Source organism: Pelophylax lessonae (assembly GCF_965119305.1).
Source record: "Pelophylax lessonae genome assembly, chromosome: 2".
In the NCBI taxonomy this organism is placed as follows: Eukaryota; Metazoa; Chordata; class Amphibia; order Anura; family Ranidae; genus Pelophylax; species Pelophylax lessonae.
The window spans coordinates 39,998,622-40,021,584 of NC_138769.1; the positions used below are offsets into that span (position 1 = coordinate 39,998,622).

Here is a 22,963-nt window from a genome sequence, read left to right on the forward strand (position 1 = left end):
TGTCACAGAGTTTGATTGACAGCAACAGAAGCCAATGACTCCCTCTGCTATCAATCTGCCCTGTGAGGAGGGAGAGAGCAGACAGAGCTGCTCTCTTGCAGAGCACTGGATCAAGCTTGGGTAAGTATAAGGGGGGTGAAGGGGGGATCCTACAGCACAGATGTTTTTTTATGTAGAGAATGCATTAGGGGTAAGAAAAAAAAAATTAGGCTTTAGAACTACATTAGGGATTGGTAAACTAAAATAAAAAAATAAAAAAATGGGGTTTAGTTTTGTTAATTTTAATTGATTTCAATTTAATTAATTAATGTCATTTTAATTAATTATTTGATTTAATTATTTTAATTATTCTTAATTGATTTAATTAATTAATTAATTTGAATTAATTTAATTTTAATTTATTTTAATTAATTAATATAGTTTAATTTTGGGGTTAGTACTGCTTTAACAGAGGCTGTCTAAGCCCCACTTGTATCCTTCTCCATTTTTGCTGAGTACAGGAAAAAGAATTGCAATAAGACACATGTGTACTGTGATACTTTGCCTCCTATGGCAGCCAATCACACGTGCACAGCAGGACTGCAGCGTGCAGGGTTCAGTGAAGCTTATAGCAGGAGACCATATCTTCGGTGAAGTGGATTTGCCATTATGCTCTCATCTCTATATGATGGCCAGAGAACCTTGCACTTTATTAACCACTTAAGCCCCGGAAGATTTTACCCCCTTCCTGACCAGGGCCTATTTTGCGATTCGGCACTGCGTGACTTTAACGGACCATTTCGCGGTCGTGCGACGCTGTACCTAAACTAATTTGACTACCTTTTTTTCCCACAAACAGAGCTTTCTTTTGGTGGTATTTGATCACCTGTGCGATTTTTTGATCATGCGCTATAAACAAAAAAATAGTGTCAATTTTGCAAAAATAACAATATTTTTCAAATTTTTTATATGAAATTCCCCAAAAAAAGGTAAAAATCAAAATTTTTTAACATTTTAGGCCAATTTGTTTTATGCTACATATGTTTGGTAAAAAAAATCACAAAAAGCGTATTTTGATTGGTTTGCGCAAAAGTTATTGCGTTTACTAACAAAGGGAAAGATTTTTGTCATTTTTTTTTTTTTTTTAACGAGTAATGGCGGGAATGCGACATTGCGGCAGACAGATCGGACCCTTGACCGACATTTTTGACACTTTTGGGGTTACCAGTGACATTACTACAGTAATCAGTGCTATACATATGCACTGTTACTGTAAAAATGACACTGGCAGGGAAGGGGTTAATTTTATTGCAGAGGGAGGGGTTAATGTATGCCTGGTGCTTACTGACATGTGTGGGGGGAGGTGACTGAGTGACACAGGGACAGATCGCAGGTTCAGCTATGCTGAACCCTGCAATCTGACACTGCCTGTCACTTAGGAGTTCCGCCCGCTTTGTTTACACAAGCGGGCGGATCTCCAGACTCGATTCCCCGACGATCGGGGAAGAGCAGCGGGAGCGAGCCTCCGGTGGCGCGCGCGAGCCGCCGAGAAGGGGGAGTGTCTGGCAACGTAGGTCTACGTCGTCAGACCTACAAGAGCCACTTTGCCGCAGTAGAGCTCTAGTGAGCAGCGGCAAAGTGGTTAATTTTGGGGCTAGTACTGCTTTAACAGAGGCGGTCTAAGCCCCACTGGTATCCTTCTCCATTTTTGCTGAGTACAGGAAAAATTGCAATAAGACACATGTGTACTGTGATACTTTGCCTCCTATGGCAGCCAATCACACGTGCACAGCAGGACTGCAGCGTGCAGGGTTCAGTGAAGCTTATAGCAGGAGACCATATCTCCGGTGAAGTGGATTTGCCATTATGCTCTCATCTCTATATGATGGCCACTTTATTAAATGCATGTTCAATGCTACAGATTCTTGCGCATTTGGGTCCATCATTAAGAAGAAAATTCATGTTCTTTGAACTCCTGCTGATGAACTGATTCCCAAACGTCTAACTACCACGTCTTTAAGTAGACTATCCAACATTTGATCCTTCCACGTTGTGGATGTTGATAATACCGTTGATTATTGCTCTCATTTTCATTCTTGTTACTAAAGGTTCGATCATGGTAATAAGCAGAGAAAAGCAAGAAGTGGCAGTTGGTGGCAATGTGACGCTCAAATGCAGGCTGCAGGCCAGAGAACCAAGCATCTTCCAAATTACATGGTCGAAGGAGACGGGCAACTACACCGGGCCAGTAGCTACTTGCAGCAAAATTTATGGAAAGAGGATAATGGGACACTTCACTAATCGGACTGAACAACATACAGTGGACACGCTCAGTGTATCTACCATCACCATCAGCCCAGTGACCCTGGAAGATCAGGGGTGTTTTAAATGTATCTTTAACGTTTATCCAACTGGAGCAAATTCTGGAACAATCTGCCTGGAGGTCCATGGTAAGAACTGCAATATGTGACCGAGGGTACTCTCCAAAGCTCTGTGCTGTCTGTGTTTTATTATAATACTTATGATGTATATTATATAGCCCAAAGTTAATTGACAACTGACCATAACCCCTATATGAGCTGGCAGGACAATCACTTCCAAAATCAAATGATTGAGTTCAGGTGTTTCTAGTAAAAGGTACTGTTAATTCTAGAGTGTACCAAGACATTTTAGATAATTGTGAGCAGCCACCCTTGTGGGAACAGTTTGGTGAAGGTTCTCTTGTGTTCCATCATGACTGTGCCCGTGTACAAAACCAGCTCCATAAAGACATGGTGTAAAGAGTTTTGTGTGGAGGCTTCAAAAGGCCCTGACCTCAACCCTACTGAACACCTTTGGGATGAGTTGGAACTCCAATTTCAAACCGGGTCTTCTCATCCAAAAGAGTACTTAGTACGTGACCTCACAAAGGCTCGCTGAAGAATGAGGACTGTTCAATCCCCAAAGGGACAAACTCCATAGCAATGCCCATAATTATGGAATTATGGAAGACTCTACCACAAATTTTTGTAGAAAACCTTCCCAGAAGAGTGAATACTTTTTAATTCACAAATTGGGACTCAACTCAATAGCAATGCCCACAATTTTGGAATTATGAAACACCCAATCACAAATTCTTTTGGAAAACCTTCCCAGAAGAGTAAAGACTATTCAATCCACAAAGGGGGCCCAACTCCATAGCAATGCCCATAATTTTGGAATAGGATGGCAAACAAGCTCATATAGGTGTGATGGTCACAAATATTGACAATATAATATATTCCCTGGAGCAGGGGCGTAGATAAGGGGGAGGGTCTTGGATGTTAAAACCCACGCAGAGCATCCTGGCAAAATTGCAAGACTGTGTCCCTGCTGTTTATCCTCAGCATCAGCCCAGTAGAAGCAATCAGTTTTGGGGTGCAGCAGCCAGCCCCCCTTTTATTGTGCCCAATCCCGTCAGTTTATTAAGGGGTCCCCCCGAAAGCCATGAAATTCCTGCAAGGTCCCGATGCTTATAATACCCCCATTTAGGTCTCGGATGCGGGCAATTGACAGTGCACCGCCGAGGAAACTCCCAGACTTCTCCTTGAGATATCAGTGCACAGCCAATGGGAGACCGGGAATGCAGACGTTTTCCTGCTTCTGTGCTGCACTGAATCTGAGGTCTGGGAAGTGGAGAGGCATAAACTTTCTGTTTGGTGGGAAGGAGAGGGTAAGAATTTCAGCCTGGGGGAGTTTCTTTTGGTAGGGGGGGTTAAGGAAAGAGGGGTGGGTTTGCTTTTGGAGAAGGGGGAAGTACATTTCTTGTAGAGAAGTTTACAGGGGGTGGTAATGGCAGGGATTTGCTTCTGGGAGGGGAGCAACGCTGGGTCAGTTTTTCAGGTGGACCGGATTGGATGCTCCATGCAGTCCTATGGAGCAGCGGATGTCAGCAGAGACATGTCCTCTGACACCCGCTGCTGTCCAATCTGATCCTGTCTGTGAAATCCAGACAGATGGAAACCCTATTTTCCATCTGTCTGGAAGATCAGATCAGATTAGATCGGATGAGAACGGACAGGCGGTCCGTTTTCATCCAATCTCCCATAGAGGAGAGCGGGGCTCTGACAGCTCCATCTCTGCAAAGTAAGCGGAGATGGAGCTGTCATCCGCCTCTGCAATGCGCATTCCGTTGGGCGGAAAGCCCTTGTGAAAAGGGCCTAAGATGAAAAAAACATTCTGTGTGCAGCAGCCCCCCTCAGCCCCTCTAATACTTACCTAAACCCATCTTTATGCAGCGATGTTGCAGGAGTGTCTAAGCTGCCCAGGACTCTCCTCCTCATTGGCTAAGACAGTAGCGAGGCGCGAATGGCTCCCGCTTCTGTCAAAGTCAGTCAGCCAATCAGGAGATAGAGGGGGCGGGGCCAGGTCACAGCTTCGTGTCTGAATGGACACAGGGAGCTGTGACTCTGCTCAGGTGCCCCCATAGCAAGCTGCTTGCTGTGGGGGCACTCAACAGGAGGGAGGGGCCAGGAGTACAGATGAGGAGAATCGGGGCTTCTCTGTGCAAAACCAACTGCATAACGCAGGTAAGTATAACATGTTTGTTATTTAACAAAAAAATTTAAAAAAAACGAGACTTTACAATTACTTTAAACTCTGCTCTACTGCACCATAACCACGTGCATTGTGTTCTTGCAGGGTGCCCCTATTCAGTTGAATGGGGCTAATTTTTGCTGTGCAGTGCTGCATTGCAAAGACTCATGGCCCCACTTTGCTGTCACATGTCTTTACAGACTCTCCCCCAACATAAGTGTAAACCATGCCTTTTGGTTTGATAGACCTGAACCCCTCCCCAGGAAAAAAAATGATCTACCTGCCCTGGAGGAAGGTGTAAACATTTAGGGTAAGGGTCCTTTCACAGGGGCTTTTCCAGACTCTGTTATGCTCAGTGGGGATCAATCCGCCGATATCCGCTGAGCAGGCGGATGACAGGTCCGTCTGCGCTTACTTTGCAGAGACAGAGCTGTCAGATCCCTACTCTCCTCTATGGAGAAATCCGATGAAAATGGACCACCTGTCTGTTTTCATCCATTCTTATCTGATCCGATCCTCCAGACGGATGGAAAATAGGGTTTCCATCTGTTTGGATTTCACAGACAGGTTCGGATCGGATAGCAGCGGGTGTCAGGGTACCTGTCACCGCTGACATCCTCTGCCCCATAAGGGGGCATGGAGCATGCGATCATGTCCGCCTGAGAAACTGACAGGTGGACCTGATCAGAAAGCCCGTGTGAAAGGGGCCACAGTGTTCTTCCTGGATTCTGCTTCTCTCCAATTAGTGAAGCAGATTTGTATAGAAGTGAATGCCTTGAATTTAGTCAACCTGGATTGTTGAGGGCTCAGATAGTGTGCTAAGCCTGCTTTGAAAAATGCCACCTTAGGAAAGGCCATACTGGGAGAGGCCATAGAATTAGTTCTAATGTATCTATAGCCAAACCTTTTGTTTGTTTTTGGATTTTTTTTTTTTTTGGTGGGTTTGTATAGAGTGGGTAGGGGTTTTTATTCTCAGGTCATGGAGTTTTTACTGATTTCTCTAAAAGCAAATTGCCGTAAGGCTACAAGGGGATGTTTAGGTTTCCCTTTACCTCATTAAAAAGGTCAAAACTAAGTGCAGAGGGTTTTTTTATTAAATTTTTCTTGATTACAAAAGTAAAATTCCCAGTATATCATTATGTACAATCAGGGGAATTCCTAAATTCCCCAGTGGTCACAGTAAGTAATGCATGTCATTTCCCGGTAGTATGTGTGAATCAGATTAAGTAATTTGAACACCAGATACTGATACTGAAGAGATGTGGAAATGCAATTTAAAGGATGGGTCCTGAAAGAGGGAAAAGTGATGTAATCTGTTGAGCAGCTGCAGAATATGAAAAAAAAAAAAAAAAAGCATCAAACACCTTTTGAACAAATGTTGGTTTTTGGCATGCGAATACAGTCAGCCACAGCATTTTATGGTTTAAAAGAGGCAAAGCTTGGTTTATTGGCAGAATATAATTTGCACTTTAGCTCCCTACCCCCACCCCAACACTGCATCAAAACATTTTTTCATACATTTTTTATTTGTTAGGCAAATGACAATGAGGTCACAACCCTGATCATGTAGACCAGGTCAATGGGCCGGGGGGGGGGGGGGGGTGTTAGACGGACTACACCATACCACCCCCCCCCCTGGACCACACCAGGCAGGCAGCTGCGGCAGCTTCCCCTCAGTCTCCTGCATCTCCTCCCTCCTCCTCCTCCTTGGCCAATGGTATGGCTTTTCCTTTCGACCAATTGGGTAACGGGTCTCAGGACCCGCTTCCTGATTGGCCAGGAGGGGAATCCATGTGACTATAGCGAATATTTATTCGCTATGGTCACTCAACTGGGCGGGCGAGCCCACCCTTTTTTGAAGCCAATTAAAGCCTCTGGCTCTAATCACGTGCTTAAAAAAAAAAAAAATAACCCATTGGAATCCATGCGTCTGGCGCCCTGCATGTAGATTAGGGGGCCGGGCGCATGGATAGGGGGGGGCAATGGATGGGCCACCACTGATTCTATTTATAAAAAAAAAAAATAGCTGTGTTAAAGCCTCAGCCTTTAGAAATAATCCATGCAATGATATGATTTCTGATATGTTTATTTCCTATGATTTTTAGCTCCATCTAAAGGCCATAATGTGTTTTTTTTTTCTAAAAAAAAAATTAAGATATCACAATTTCCATATGCATATAAGCACAAATCATAGTGGAAATAAAGATACCATTGGAACAAAACAGATTTACTGGTTCCAGACTTTGGAAATGTCAGAGAAGCCCCAAAAAACATCATTGTACACAGGGCATGTTAAGCCCCCCCCCCCCAATCTTTCTGGGACCCCCTCCTCCAAGTATACCTTAATTGTCGGCTGTGATTAATCAAAGCCAGCATAACAATATACCCAGAGTCTGCTCTAGCCGTAAAAAAAAAAGCAGTCTGAGCCCCCGGTCACACCAGTATGACTTTAGATACGACATTCCATTTACAAATCGTACCTGAAGTAGCATCTAATGTGTTTCCTTGGCAGTGTCTTAATAGGTACGGTTTCAAGTAGTGCGATTTGAGAAGTAGTTCATGTATTTCCTTTTCAGGACTTCAGCACCATTTCACTGCCATAGACAATGTCAGTTGTACCTGTGTCTCTATCAGCACTACTTGAGCCTGAAAGAAGTTGCCTATTAATCCTTGCTAGTTAAACATCACTGTTCCTCCCAGTGACATGGATAGCCCCTCTCATTGAAGTAGCACTGAAGTCATATCAAATTGTTACAAATCTCACAGAAGTAGTGCTGAAGTAGTATTAAATTGTGGTTGAAGTTGGGCTTTAAATCACACCACTTTAAGGCTGCATTCACATGTCAGCGTATGATCGCGGGCAGAACCGCCGCGGTTCCGCCCGCGATTCAGGGATTTATTGCAAATCGCGGGACGCCTAGCGTTGCCCGTTGATTTGCAATAGCCCCCCAAACGCCGAGCGATGTTGCCGCGATTTACGCCGAATCGCGGCAACATCGCGCAAACAAAATCGCGGGACGCAATACGCTCCAAAAAAGTACAACAGCTTCTTTGGAGCGTATTGCGTCCCGCGATTTTGTTTGCGCGATGTTGCCGCGATTCGGCGGGCGTAAATCGCTGCAACATCGCTCGGCGTTTGGGGGGCTATTGCAAATCAACGGGCAACGCTAGGCGTCCCTCGATTTGCAATAAATCCCTCGAATGCAGCCTAAGTCTTACCCTGTGTGACCGCAGGCTGAATCAGTGTTTATAAAAAAAGAAAAAACGACTCCAGCTCCTAATTAGACAAAGATAGAAGGCGACATATTGTTACATTTGTATCTTTCTGTTCATTCATCTGCAGATCACAGGAATGAACTTAGATCTGCAGATGTCAGTTAAAGCAACCTGACAGGTAAAAAAAAAGGTTGTGTTTTTTTTAAATTAATAAATTGGTTATCTGTTTAACGCCTTATTAACCCTTAGTTTAAGCCAATCAGCCCTAATTACTCCTTAGTCTTTTTCTCTCTTCAAATAATATTTTCCTGCTAATTGTTTTTTTTTTTTGTTTATTTCTATTGCATTAATATGTAAGTGTTTTGTTTAATAGTTTTAAATATTTACCATATATTTATATTTACACATTTTACATTTAAAAAGTGCCGGTTCACACTGAAGCGGCACGACTTCGGGGGGCGACCTGTGAAGTTGCGTGCACCGCTGTGCACCGCGACTTCGGCACGACTTGCACTGACTTCATATAATGAATGTCTACACAAGTCGCTCCGAGGTCGCCCCGAAGTAGTACAGGACCCTTTTTCTAAGTCAGAGCGACTTGTGTCGCTCCTATTAGAACGGGTCCTGTAGCAGTCAATGGACCGCGACGGACCGCGGCTTGTCAGGCTGACAAGTCACCTGACAAGTCGCGGCAGTGTGAATGGGCTCAAAAGCACAAAATTGAAAACAAATATAAAAATAATTAATTTTATTTGTAAATAGCTTTGTACCAGAATCCTAATTTTAGTGTAATTTGAAACCGGAAAGATTACAGAATAAAATGTGCACATTTCATGTACTGCACTATTTATTTTTAAACTAACACTGCTAAAAAAAAAAAGGAAAGAAAAAGTGAATTTTGTTTTTTTATACATTTTTTATTTGTACAGTCTAAGGATTGCGAAAAAAAAAAAAAAAACGTTGCAAGACTATATCATGAAAAGAAGGCCTTGTTTTTCCGTAAAAAAAAAAACAAAAAAAAATATGCATTACCTTGTTATTTTTTATTTATTTTTTTAATAAAATTTTAAGTATTGGAAAAGTTACTGCCCAATAAACAGGTCTATAGCAGAAATGTAAAATCTGCTCTGGTCCATAGGGGGGTGAACGGGCAAGAGGGGGAAGTGGTTAATCACTGTTGCATTGTCCAAAAAGTTTCATATACCTTAATCGTATATCAGTTAAACACATTTAACGGATAGATAAAAGGGGTAGAGGGAGGGAGACAAGAAGGGATGGGCCAGGGGAGAACCTTGGAACTTGAGAAAGGTCGATCCCAGGAAGGCCCCCTTCACACAGGCTGGCCGATCAGGTCTGCCTGTCAGATTTTTAGGTGGGCCTGATCGGACCTTGCAGTCTCCTCTATGGAGCGGCAGATGTCCTCTGACATCCCCCGCTATCCGATCCTGCCCGCAAAATCCAGATTGATGGTGGTCCTATATTCCATCCGTCTTGCGGATCGAATGAAAACAGTCTGGTAGTCGGTTTTCACCCGATTTCCCCATAGAGGAGAGCAGGACTGTGTCCATCTCCGCTCTGCACAGTGAGCAGAGACGGACCTGTCATCTGCCTGCTCAGCGGGAATCCGCGGAGCTATCCCCACTGAGCGAGCGGATTCTGCAAAACGGAGGCCCCCCGTGTAAAAGGGGCCTAATAGACAAAAGTTGTAGAAAGAAGACAGGCGCCACTCTGAGTGCAGTAAGGTAGGTTTAATAAGGTAGATCAATGCACACCAATATACTCAAAAGCTCAGGTGAGAAAAGGCAATATTTAACATATTGTCCGTCCGTGAGGTGGGTTCGTCTGGGTGTCCCAGAACCCACCTCACGGACAGACAATATGTTACATGTTGCCTTTTCTCACCTGCCCTTGTGAGTATATTGGTGTGCATTGATCTACCTTATTAAACCTACCTTACTGCACTTAGAGTGGCGCCTGTCTTCTTTCTACAGTATCCTTCAAGTTTTTCTTCTCACTTGTGGCAGAGCAGCCTTCAGTGCCAAAGGACTTTTTATACATATGGACTCCATTATGGACTTTATCATGTATATATTTGCATTAGATATTGTGATTGGGTAAGGTACTAACTGTTGGTATTCCTCTCCTTTCCTTGCACCAGTACACAATTTTGCCTAATAGACAAAAGTTGCGTCTCTCATAGGTCCATCAGATGCCAGTCAAAAGTCAGATGGTAGGGAGTGAGAGACCCACGGGTCCCATGTTTTATGAAACGTATGCAGTGAGGGAGATTTACTAAAAGTGGAGCTGAGAATCTGCTGCAACTGTACATGGTAGCCAATCAGCTTCTAACTTCAACTTGTTCAGTTAAGCTTTGACAATAAAACCTGGCAGCTAATTGATTTCTATACAGAGCTGCACCAGATTTTGCATGCTGCGGTTAGAGTAAATAAGCCCCATTGTGTCCATAAGTTTTGCCTTCAATATCTCATTAGTGAAAGTCCAATGTATCTTATTCTTCACCAGTCACCTGGATATCAACGATGAACATTATCATCAACATGGCACAGTGATTTTTTTATAAATAGACCCCAAAGCGTAAAGCCAAATATTTTTTATAGCTTTTGGATAGAATGAGGAAGTAGTAAAACCTCTTCCAGGTTATCATTACTGTGTCCCCACTGGTGAAATTTATTCTTTCCTTTTCCTGGTAACCATTGTCTCCTGGACAGTACCTAAGCATGGGAAAAACCAGTATTTTCGAGTTGTCACATGAGCAGGAAGTGAGAAGAAATTTTCCACTGGTTGCACCATATCAGCTGATAGCTGTCTAAGACGGAATTTCCTCTTTGTTTTTGAATCATATTCTTTTGCTTCCTGCTTTTTAACACAGATAAAAGAAAAAAAAAAAGTTTTAGTTTCCCAGATATTTTAAAACATAAAAATGATCATTTAAATTCACTGTAGCTTTTTTCCACTGTTGATTTTCCTTTATATACCAGTTGAAACCTAACCAGTGCAATAAATTATAGGAAGCAGGAAATGTTTGATGAGCTATAAATAGCCTTGAAAGCTAAACACTATATGAATTTAAACAGATCTCTACGCCAGAGGTAAATAGAGTTTGTGGTGCGAGGAAGAGGGAAATGTGAGAACGTATCGTTTAACAGGGAATTATGCAAGACATGACATGTTCTCAGCTTTTAGTTTCAGTTTCACTTGTAGAAAAATTGTAGAATTTCCGAAAAGAGTATTTTAACAAAAAAAAAAAGTTAATTTGCCTATGCAGGGACATATCTCAATTGAAGGTTATTAAAGGGGGGGGGGGGGTTTCAGTTCTCTTTTCCTGATAAAATAATGTGATCTGTCATCTCTGTTTTTACTTCGTCTGGCAGAATAAAATCTATTCTTTAGTTCACGAATTTACCCTCTAGTGCAGCCAATCTCAATAAGTGTTTTGTGGAACACTAGGGTTCCTCCAGAGGTTGAAGAAGGCAAAAGAATTCGACTGCACTCCAGTCTGGGGTTTAAGCAAGTCCAAGAAGGCAAAATAATTCAACCGCACTCCAGTGTAGTGAAGGATAAAAGTATCTCTTAATTTTTGAATACAAATCAAACATAAGATGACAGATGAGCCACAGCAGTTAACGCGTTTCACAATTCAGGGTCGCTTACTCATAACTGAAGATGCACCGCTACTTAGGCCCCTTTCACACAGTCTGTCCGTCGGACGGACTCCGTTTTTCTCAGCGGGGGACCGATCCGCCGATCCCCTGCTGAGCAGGAGGATGACAGCTGTGTCTCTGCGCTGTGTGCGGAGACACAGCTGTCAGTTCCCCATGCATCTTTATGGGGGAAATCGGATGGGAACGGACCATCTGATCCGATCCGCTGGACCGATGGAAAATAGGGTTTCCATCCGTCCAGATTTGACGGATCGGATGTCAGCAGACATGTCTCCGCTGACATCCCATGCCCCATAGGGATGCATGGGGTGACCGTTCAGATCTGCCAAAAAAACAGACAGGTGGATATGAATGGTCCGCCTGTATAATAGAGCCCTTACATTGCTTAAATCATCCAAATAACAGGTGAACATAATTAATAATTTGGTAGCTTTTAACCTGTTTGATCACTTCTCAATGATATAGCAGAGAATTGTTCCGTCAGTGTGTAACCACATACCAACCGATACCATAAGCCCTATATACTAAATATTCAATCTTAAAATCAAACACAAAACAGGACACAAAAATGTATATAAAAGCAAAGAAACGCTGACATGGGTATAACATGCGTTTTGACTTGATGAAACAAAAAAGTTTATATTGTATCTATTTCAGTAAAAACGTCATAGGCGAACACAACAATGAATACAGCGCATCTAGGGAAAATAGTCGTATACAAGTCATAGAGCAGGTGGGAGTGCCAGAGAGAGGGGGAGATGTTTTCCGTTATGCAGGAGAGAGGTCTTTTGGATATTTAACCTCCAGACAAGGATACCTGAGGGGTTAAATTACGAGTGGGATGTCACTCACTATTATGAATCATTTTGAGAATGATTCTTTAGTTTATAGTGTGGTCTTTGTCCTTACTGCTATAGCGACTATTTTCCCTAGATGCGATGTATTCATGGGCAATTGTTGTGTTCTCCTATGATGGTATGTGGTTACACACTGACGGGACAATTCTCTGCTATATCGTTGAGAAATGATCGAACAGGTTAAAAGCAACCAATTAATTATTGGTTATGTTCACCTGTTATTTGGATGATTTAAGCAACGCTAGTAGAGCATCTTCAGTTATGAGTAAGCGATCCTGAATCGTGAAACGCGTTAACTGCTGTGGCTCATCTGTCATGTTATGTTCGACTTGTATTCAAGAATAAAGAGTTGCTTTTATCCTTCACTACACTGGAGTGCTCTCAAATTCTTTGCCTTCTTGGACTTGCTCAGCCCCCGGACTGTACTCGCACCTGTTTGATGAAGGGCGGATTGCTCTCACCTGGAGCGACGTTACTGCTCGCTCTTTGTGAAATTTGTGTTCCTCCAGAGGTTGCTCAGAGTTCTTGTGAGCTGTGTCTGATTGATCTCCCATTTGATGGTGCCTGTATAATTCTGCCACTTGGCAAGGCCTGCCGGATGACATGACATTTCAACCACCCCGAACATGAGGAGCATTTTTACCACTGGCCTCAAATGTAAGGAGCATTCTTCCCACTGGCCACCACTGTGAGGAGCAGTCTTCCCACTGGCCACCAATGTAAGGAGCATTCTTCCCACTGGCCACCAATGTAAGGAGCATTCTTCCCACTGGCCACCAATGTAAGGAGCATTCTTCCCCCTGACCACCAATGTAAGAAGCATTCTTCCCACCGGCCACCAATGTAAGAGGCATTCTCCCCACTGGCCACCAATGTGAGGAGCAGTCTTCCCAGTGACCCCCAATGTAAGGAGCATCCTTCTTACTGACCACCAATGTAAGGAGCATTCTTTCTTGTGACCCCCAATGTAAGGAGCATCCTTCTTACTGACCCTCAATATAAGGAGCATTCTTCCTTGTGACCCCCAATGTTAGGAGCATCCTTCTTACTGACCCTCAATATAAGGAGCATTCTTCCTTGTGACCCCCAATGTAAGGAGAATTCTTCTCAATGAACCCCAATGTAAGAAGCATCCTTCCCACTGATCACCAATGTAAGAAGCTTCCTTCCCACTGATCACCAATGTAAGAAGCTTCCTTCCCACTGACCACCAATGTAAGAAGCTTCCTTCCCACTGACCACCAATGTAAGAAGCTTCCTTCTCACTGACCACCTATGTAAGAAGCATTCTTCTCACTGACCACCAATGTAAGAAGCTTCCTTCCCACTGACCACCTATGTAAGAAGCATTCTTCTCATTGACCACCAATGAAGGAAGCATTCTTCTCACTGACCACCAATGTAAGAAGCATTCTTCTCATTGACCACCAATGAAGGAAGCATTCTTCTCACTGACCACCAATGTAGGAAGCATTATTCCCACTGACCACCTATATACAAAGAAGCATTCTCCTCAATGTAAGAAGCATTCTCCATAGTGACTACTGTAGGGGAAACCCCAAAACTCATGGGTTTCAGTAACATTTTGACTGTTGAAGCCAGATTGAAAATTATTTATTAGACAAACATGTAGATAGACAGCCATGTTTGGAGAGCAATTCAGTTACATTACATTCTGTTGGTTTGATAATCATTGCTCTGTCTTCCTAAGGATTTGTATTACAATTTATACATTCTGAAGTGGGTGGCACCTCGCTATGTACATTTTTTTTAAGTCCCATTTGAGTCTTTGGTGACATTCTTTGATATGCGGATGGTCATTCACATCACTTCCAAGGCTTGTTTGCTGAATAGGTCTTCAAAGGTCTAGATAGATAGCAATCTAACAGCTAGAGGTGTAAATGGCTTTTGAACACAACAGCTGTTATACAATATGACTTCTTACAACATATACATCCAATATATCTGCTTAATCATAAATACATGTTTGATAAATAAGATGGCTGTTCCCTTTTCCTCATCAATAACGATGAAAGGGCAAAAACAAAATGAGAGGGGTTATAGCCCTCCTTTACTCTATCCAAAATGTAATTACAATTTTAGGCTCACATTACTAAAATAAATATTTACTAAAGTAATAATGTAATATATTGGCCACAGTCTACGACACTTTAGAATTCCATTGTGCCTCCCTGCAACAAATGGCAGTACCTGTGACAAATTCATGTAGCTGTTGGAGAAAGGTACATAATTATATCGGAGGCATGGTGGGGCGGCAGTCTTGTTATTGCTTCTTAGGAAGCCAGCTGCATCGTAGCAACCAATAAACCATCCTTGGCCCCATTCAGCAGCCAGCTGGTAGATTTCTGTCATTACCCAAGTATGGTCATTGGCAAATTTGGGTAATAACGTCAGCAAGTATCCCCTGCCCATTTGTTTACATTTAGCTGTGGGTCAGTGAATCTTCCGGCTGGCAGCTAAATCGGGCTGGGGATCGTTGGTTGCTAGGAAGCAAGTAGCCCGTGCCATCCTAGCAACTGGGAGCCCACATTCATGACAGCTTCCTGGCATAAAATACTCAATTTTAAACACTGGCATCTCTCTGTATGCCAACTCAATGCGATAAGAGGAGAAGCGTTTTAACCTCAGGCAACGCAGGGGGTTCTTTACTGTTAGGGCTGCAGGATTGTGGAATTCTCTACCACAAGAGGTGGTTTCTGCGGGAAGTATGGTTCCTTTCAAAAGACTCTTGGACGTACATCTCAAGGATCAGAACATTCAGGGGTATGAGAGATGATTATGGCCACACACACCTACACAGGTTCACCTGGATGGACTATTGTCTTTATTCAACCTCAACTATTATGTAACAATGTAACTCAGAAATGGTTTTAATTACCTCCAGTTTGCTTATGCGCAACATGCAGTGATTCTTATTGAATCAGTCGCAACCACAGCAACAGATTACTAAAGTGCCAAAGTACCTGAATCTGGCACACGGGTGTTGGATGCTCTTCCAAAACTGTTTCAACGCTTTGCTGAATTTGGCGCAGTCCATGTTAAAGGCGCCATACACCTAGAAGTGTAGTAGCTCCTTTTTTAAATCCCTCTGTGTTTTTCTCCTGTAGTGGTTATTTAATAGGTTGTTTGGTTTTCTTTTACATCTAGAAAGAAATATATCAGACCCTATTCTGGAAATACATCCTGCCAAATCTTTGGACAGCTCAGAGAAGATTCATGTTGTCACCTGTTCAGCCACCGGCAAGCCGGCCCCGGAGATCTCTTGGAACGCTACGGGTAGTCTGGCATCAACGCCTCAGACGTACACCATTGACCATCCAAATGGAACAGTGACCACCATAAGTAACTTTACTCTCAAAGTCCCTCAGGTAATGGAAGAGAAGGTGGTCTGTGTAGTGAGTCACCCGGCACTCCCCTCCGACATTTATCTCTCAGAATTTTTAAAGGATACAAGTAAGTTGTCACCCCAACTGTATCAATATCGATCCAATGTACCTAGTGCTTAGCGTTGTCTTTTTTTCCCCTTGCATTGCATTAGACTTTAGCTCTTTTTTTTAAAGTACTACTCCAAAAACACTTTTTAGTTCACTTGCGTATTGCATAGGTTGAACTAAGATTCATGCACAATTATTTAAAAACAAAAACAAAAATTTGCTGCAACATCAGAACCCTAAATCCACAGCTGGTACAGAGGAAGGCAGAAAAAACGTATAAAGTGTAATTCACTTTGAGACAACAGACGACAGCAATACCAGTAGCGGCCCGTCCATTGGGGGCGCAGGGGTGCAGCCCCGCAATCCATGCGTTCGGCCCCCTAATCTACATGCAGGGCACTGGACGCATGGATTCCAATAGGGGATTTTTTTTTTTAAGCACGTGATTAGAGCCAGAGGCTCTAATAGGCTTCAAAAAAGGGCGGGCTCTGGGCACAGAGGACTGCGCCCTGAGCCCACCCAGTTGTATGGCAATAGCGAATAAATATTCGCTATTATCACACTGACTTTCCTCCCAGCCTATCAGGAAGAGGGTTGCAAGACCCCTTTCCTGATTGGCCAAAAGGCAGAAGACACACGGCTGGAGGAAAAGCACAGCAGCTCAGCCATCCAGCACTCGCCAGCTTGGACAGGAGGAAGGAGGAAATAAGGGGGCAGACCGTTCGGGGGGGGGGGAATGTGTCACCTGCCAACTAACCGACCGACCGGGGGGGTGGTGCGCTTTGGTTTGCCACCCCCCTCTGAATTATCAAGTACCAGCCGCCACTGAGCAATACCATTCTGTTGGGGGTTATAAACCACCTGGGCTAGACTGGAAAATGTGCTTTTATTGCTATTGTGTGCCAATTAGGGTAGGGGTTCCCCTTAATTGAATTTTTATTTTGTGAGAATTAAAGTGGCTCAAGGGTTTTTTCTCTGTACAGCAGCCCCCCCCCCCCAAATACTTACCTGAGCTCCTTCACGATCCAGCAATGTGCATGAGAGCTTGGGGCTCTACATCCTCATTGGCTGAGACAGCAGCGGGAGCCATTGGCTGTCAATCACAGCCAGAGAGCCAATGAGGAGAAAAAGGGGACCAAGCAGAGGGAAAAAAAAAGAAAACTAACGCAGCCACCACATCTAATGATTGGTAAGCTGCAATATAAGCAAAGTATATCTAAACCTCAAAACAACATATTATATGTTGCAAATATAGTACAGCTTACCAGTCCTTAGATATGGTGGCTGCATTAGGTTTCTATTTTTTCCATTATTTTCACCTGGCGATCTTGTGGAAGAAATAAAAAAAACACTTCCTGTCCTTGGATGGCTCACTCCTCTACTATATCTATGAGGAGACCCAGGCTTGACTTAGGCTAGAAAAGAAGATTTAATGATTTGGATCAGTGCAAAAAGCAAGGTCCATAAAGACATGGATGGGTGAGTTTGGGGTGGAAGAATTTGACTGTCCTGTCCTCAACCCAATAGAACACCTTTGGGATGAATTAGCACGCAGACTGCGAGCCAGGCCTTTTCATCCAACATCAGTGCCTGATGTCACAAATGCCACCACATTAACCACTTGCCGACTGCCTAACGCAGATCTACGTCGGCAGTCAGCCCCTCACAGGCAAATCGACGTAGGTCTACGTCGCTCGCTTGTGAGGGTCTAGGGAGCGAGCGCATGCTCCCGCGCGGTCACGCACCCCCCCCCGCGCGTTTGACCGGCGGACCCGATGTCCGCCGGTCACTCGGCGATCGGCGGGGGAGAGGGAGAAAGTCAGGCGGCTTGTGTAAACAAGCTGCCTGTCATTCTCCCCGGTGTATGAAGGATGATCATACGGTTCTACTACTCTTCATACATCTGAAGCCACAGCCAATCACAGTAGAAAGCACGCCCCTAGGGACACACACAGCCCCTCCCTCTCAAATAAAGTTAACCCCTTCACTACCAGTGTATTTTTACAGTAACAGTGCATATGTATAGCACTGATTACTGTAGTAATGTCACTGGTAACCCCAAAAGTGTCAAAAATGTCAGTCAAGGGTCCGATCTGTCCGCCCCAATGTCGCACTACCGCAAAAAAAATCGCAGATCGCCGCCATTACGCGTTAAAAAAAAAACAACAAAAATGACAAAAATCTTTCCCTTTGTTAGTAAACGCGATAACTTTTGCGCAAACCAATCAAAATACGCTTTTTGCGATTTTTTTTTACCAAACATAGGTAGCATAAAACAAATTGGCCGAAAATGTTAAAAAATTTTGATTTTTACATTTTTTTGGGGGGAATTTCATATAAAAAAATTTGAAAAATATTGCTATTTTTGCAAAATTGACGCTCTTTTTTTGTTTATAGCGCATGATCAAAAAAATCGCACAGGTGATCAAATACCACCAAAAGAAAGCTCTGTTTGTGGGAAAAAAAGGACGCCAAATTCGTTTAGGTACAGCGTCGCACGACCGCGCAATTGTCCGTTAAAGTCACGCAGTGCCGAATCGCAAAATACCCCCTGGTCAGGAAGGGGGTAAAATTTTCCGGGGCTTAAGTGGTTAAAAGACCGGTATTGTGATTTATTCAATTTTTAGGTTGTAGGGTTAAGTTTTCCTTTAAAAAATCCTTTTTTTTTAAAAAAATGGACTTTCAGTCATTGGTCTTTTTCTTTTTTTTAATTTTGTTTTTATTTTTTTATTGTGTTACTAATATAATCCTTTTATTCAACAGCGACTGATGATTCTTTTGCGGATCCTGTTGAGCCTGGTATCATTGCCATTATTATTATTATTATTATCATTTGCTCACTTTTATGTGGTATATGTTTACTTTTGGTAAGAAAGATTCACAAGCAGGCATCCATGGAAAAACACTATGCTGTGAGTATTCAGGGTTCTTATATTTCATGTTTGTTGCAGCAAAATGTAGGTGAGAGCGGTGTAAATGCGATAGGGCTCATGCACACAGGGCTTTACATGTTTTATTTTATAGGGGGGAGGGGGTTGCACATAAGGAGGATACAGTGCTTTTTCATATGTGTTTGTTGGTAATTTTTTCATGAATAATACATGCAATGGTGTGCACAGCCTATTGCATGTGTGTAAATCAGCAGAGCAGTGAACGATGTCAGTGGAGGAAAGATTGGTTTCAGTAACGCAGTGGAAGTTCACAGTTTTTTTTTTTATTTAATTATTTTTTTAATTTTTATGCAATATTTTCAATTTTTTTTTTTTTTTTGTTTTACAATTTTTTAGAAGCCCCATTATGGGGTTTTGGTGAAATATCAAGGGTCTAAACAGAGTTGTATAAAGTACTCGAAACCCATACTTGAGTAAAAGTACAAGTGTTCGATCAAAAAGTGACTTGAGTAGAAGAGGAAGTGCTCGATCAAAAAGTGACTTGAGTAGAAGTGGAAGTGCTCGATCAAAAAGTGACTTCAGTAGAAGTACTAAAGTATTCAACATTTTTTGTACTTAAGTATTGCAAGTGGTTTTTTTAAAAAAATTTGCTACTCAAGTACTGAAAGTAAAAGTACCAGTACTGTGTTATGTAGTTATTAAAGAAAAGAAGTCAAAAGTTTGATCATCATATTGTTTTTTATTATTTCAAATGCAGCTTTTATTTATGCATACAGTAGCATTTATTTTCGTATGCGCTGATAATACACATGTTTTGAGCTTCATGAAACCTGCCATCTACTGTTCTAGCAGTGGTAATTTTTATAATTGTAACGAGTAACTATGCAGCACAAAAAAAATATCGGAGTAGAAGTATAGAAATCATTGGAAAAAATGTAGGGAAGTAAAAGTGGAAGTAGGAGAAAAAAATTCTACTCCAGGAAAGTACAGATACCGCCTTTCGGTACTTAAGTACAGTAGTGAAGTAGTTCTACTTAGTTACTATACATCTCTGGGTCTAAACTAGTGATCGACTGATTATCGGCAAAGCCGATATAGCAAGGGCCGATATACACCAAGGTGACCGATATTTAGGGAAAGTGCTGCACCGGAGTGATGCCTGCAGCTAGAGGCATCACCCCTGTACCGGCGTCCATAGCCGATGGTCGGCTGTCTTGTAATGACAACCGTTGCGGTTGAGAAGCCTTCCGCGGCTTGCCCGGGTCTCCCGTCCCACCAGGAGACCCGGGCAACCAGCCTGCGCGTCCGCCGAAGACCCGATCAAAGCCACATTCGCCTCTGATCGGGTCTCCATGTAAAAACCGGAAATGATGTCATGACATCACTTCTGGTTACTCGGCGCCAAATTTAAAAAAATGACAGCATTCAAAACAGCCAAACTTGGCGTTTTGAATGCTTTTAAGTGCAGAGGAGGGGTTTGGGGTCTTTTAGAATGGCAACGAAAAACCAAACTCGGTCAATTACTAGTCTAAACCAGTGCTTCTCAACTCCTGTCCTCAGGACCCACTAACAGGCCAGATTTTAAGTATTACTTTGGGAAGATGCAGACTAGAATACTGCAATCACTGATATGATATCACCTGTGATGTATTTCAGTTATCTTGCAAACCTGGCCTGTTAGTGGGTCCTGAGGGCCGGAGTTGCGAACCACTGGTCTAAACAGACTTCTGATGTCTCAATTTTGAGACAAAGAAGGAAACTGAGGGCAGAAATTCCCCAGTTACTTTCTCAGGGGCCAGGGACAGAGTGGGACTCATTTTCAGCCCTGGAGTTTCATGCCTTAGACCGGCCCACTTTAGTTCACGACTGACTATATTAAAATAATGTAATTAAAACCTCAGAATATAAGTTTGCAATGGCGCACTGTTCTCTACAGCCTTGTAATTCACTGTATTTTTCAAAAAATGTAATCATTACTGTATTTGTACATCAGCACAATTGCACTTGGCAACTTATATTGGTTCAGCTATTTGCACTCTATGTGATTGTTATTTATATACGTGATTGCACAGTGTTTATGCTTTATGAATATTTGGCACATACTCATGTAGGTGGTTGGTGATCAACCGATATTGTTTTTTTAACGCCGATACCGATATTTTGGTCATCGGCCGATATTTTCGGACATTACTTTTTTTTTTTTTTTTTAATGTCTACAGGTACTGTGGTGGAGGGATCTGGGTTCTAAAAGACCCCCAGACCTCTCCTCTGCACTTAAAAGCATTCAAAACGCCAAGTTTGGCTGTTTTGAATGCCGGAAGTTTTTTTAATTCGTCGCCGCCAGTACCCGGAAGTGATGTCATTGCATGACATCACTTCCGGGTACTCGGCGCCGAATTAAAAAAAATGGAGACCCGGTTAGAGGGCGGCAGTGCAGGCAGGATGCCTGGGTCTCCGGTGACCCACAGCCACTTCTGGACCGGAAGGATTTTCCCCCTTAATGACCAGGCCATATTTTGCAATTCGGCACTGCGTTACTTTAACTGACAATTGCGCGGTCGTGCAATGCTGTACCTAAATATAATTAATTATAAAACTTTTTATAAAACTTTTTTTTACCACAAATGGAGTTTTCTTGTGGTGGTATTTGATCACCTCTGAGATTTTTATTTTTTGCGCTATAAACAAAAAAAGAACGACAATTCTGGAAAAAAAAAAAAAAATTCACATTCTGCTATATAACATTTCTCAAAAAAAAAAAAATTAAAAATCAAAATTTTAGGCCAATTGGTTTCTGCTACATATTTTTGGTTAAAGAAAAATTGCAATAAGCGTATTTTGATTGGTTTGCGCAAAAGTTATAGCATCTACTAACTACAGGAAAGAGTTATGTCATTTTTATTTATTTATTTTTTTTACTAGTAATGGCGGCTATCTGCGATTTTTGCGGGACTGCGACATTGCGGCGGACAGATCGGACTCCTAACTGGCATTTTTGACACTTTTGGGGGGACCAGTGACATTACTACAGTAATCAATGCTAAAAATATGCATTGTTACTGTAATAATGACACTCACAGGGAAGGGGTTAACACTGTGGGTGATCAAGGGGTTAAATGTGAGCCTAGGTAAGTGATTCTAACTGTGGGGGGCGTGGCTTGTGAAATTACTATAGAGATCTGTGATCCTATATAGAAGGATCACAGGGGCTCTATGATCATTCCAGGGAGAAGAACGGTCGGCTGTGTTTACAACAGCCGACCGTCCTCTCTCAGCGGGAAGTGATTGCGGGTGTCAGGCGGCAATCAGGGCCGCCTAACAAGGGATGCACCGATCCGATCTTAGGATCAGATATCGGCGCCGATACTGCAAAAATAGCTGGATCGGTGGATCGGTAAAATTAACCGATCCACGGGCTGATCCGGCTTTGCTAAATTCCTGGCTTAGCTGTCCCTTACTTGCACGGAGCCGCTACTTCCTGTATAGGTCCGGCTCACAGGCGGATTGATATCAGATGCACTGCGCCTGTGAATGGAGGAGCCATACACAGGAAGCAGTGGCTTTGCTCTGTACTGCAGCCGAATGCATATTGTGTATGTGTGTAGTTCCGGATCGGTATCGGCAGATACACAAAGCCAGGGTATCGGTATCGGGACTAGAAAAGTGGGATCGGTGCATCCCTACGCCTGAGCCATGCATCGGCTTCCCCCGGCTGCCGACTGGGGGCGGGAGCGTGCCACCGGCTGCGCGCGCTCACCCCCTAACTCCCTACTCGCGACCGACGTAGCCCTACGTCGGTTTGCCTAGGGGAGCCACACTGCCGCAGTAATTACACAGCGGCAACCAGTTGATTAAATATGCCCAGGCCCACCCTGTGCACACGTCTGTGAATACATGTATGCTTTATTTATCTATACCACCACATATTTCAAAGTGGTGTCTCTCCACCAATTCTTTCTTATATTTATGATTCTTTTATAAGATTGATTTTCTAAAAGATATTTAAATATTCAATTAAATGTCTCATTTTTCTTTCCAGGGTTCTTTACAACACAACACATCCTCTACAACCAGCTGTGAGAAGGCTTTATTGCCAAATGGAAGTCAATGTCAAACGTACGGCGAGCTGCCAATCTAATAGGTTAAAGGAAGGGGCTTCCAGTCACTTGTTTACAAAATTGCTGAAATCCGGGTACAAAAATCTTCATTCAAATATATTCCCTGATATCCACCAAGGATAGAAATCCACTTTGTCTAGACCAAACCCAGAATTGACCTCATTGAAGTAGTAGTGACTTTATCACTGTGCAGAGAGCAGAGCTGTGGGT

General features: G+C 42.9%; 1 protein-coding gene across 1 annotated transcript in view; it reads left to right on the forward strand.

The window, feature by feature from the left end:
* LOC309547935 (OX-2 membrane glycoprotein-like) overlaps positions 1-22,715 on the forward strand; it is a gene marked incomplete at its 3' end in the record, with an annotated part of 23,498 nt that extends 783 nt beyond the window's left edge. The window contains exons 2-4 of the mRNA XM_082247933.1: positions 2,088-2,429; positions 15,458-15,763; positions 22,675-22,715. Of these exons, the coding sequence (XP_082104059.1) occupies positions 2,088-2,429; positions 15,458-15,763; positions 22,675-22,715 (689 nt within the window). The remainder of the gene's footprint in view (positions 1-2,087; positions 2,430-15,457; positions 15,764-22,674) is intronic.
* Between the last annotated feature and the right edge of the window lie 248 nt (positions 22,716-22,963).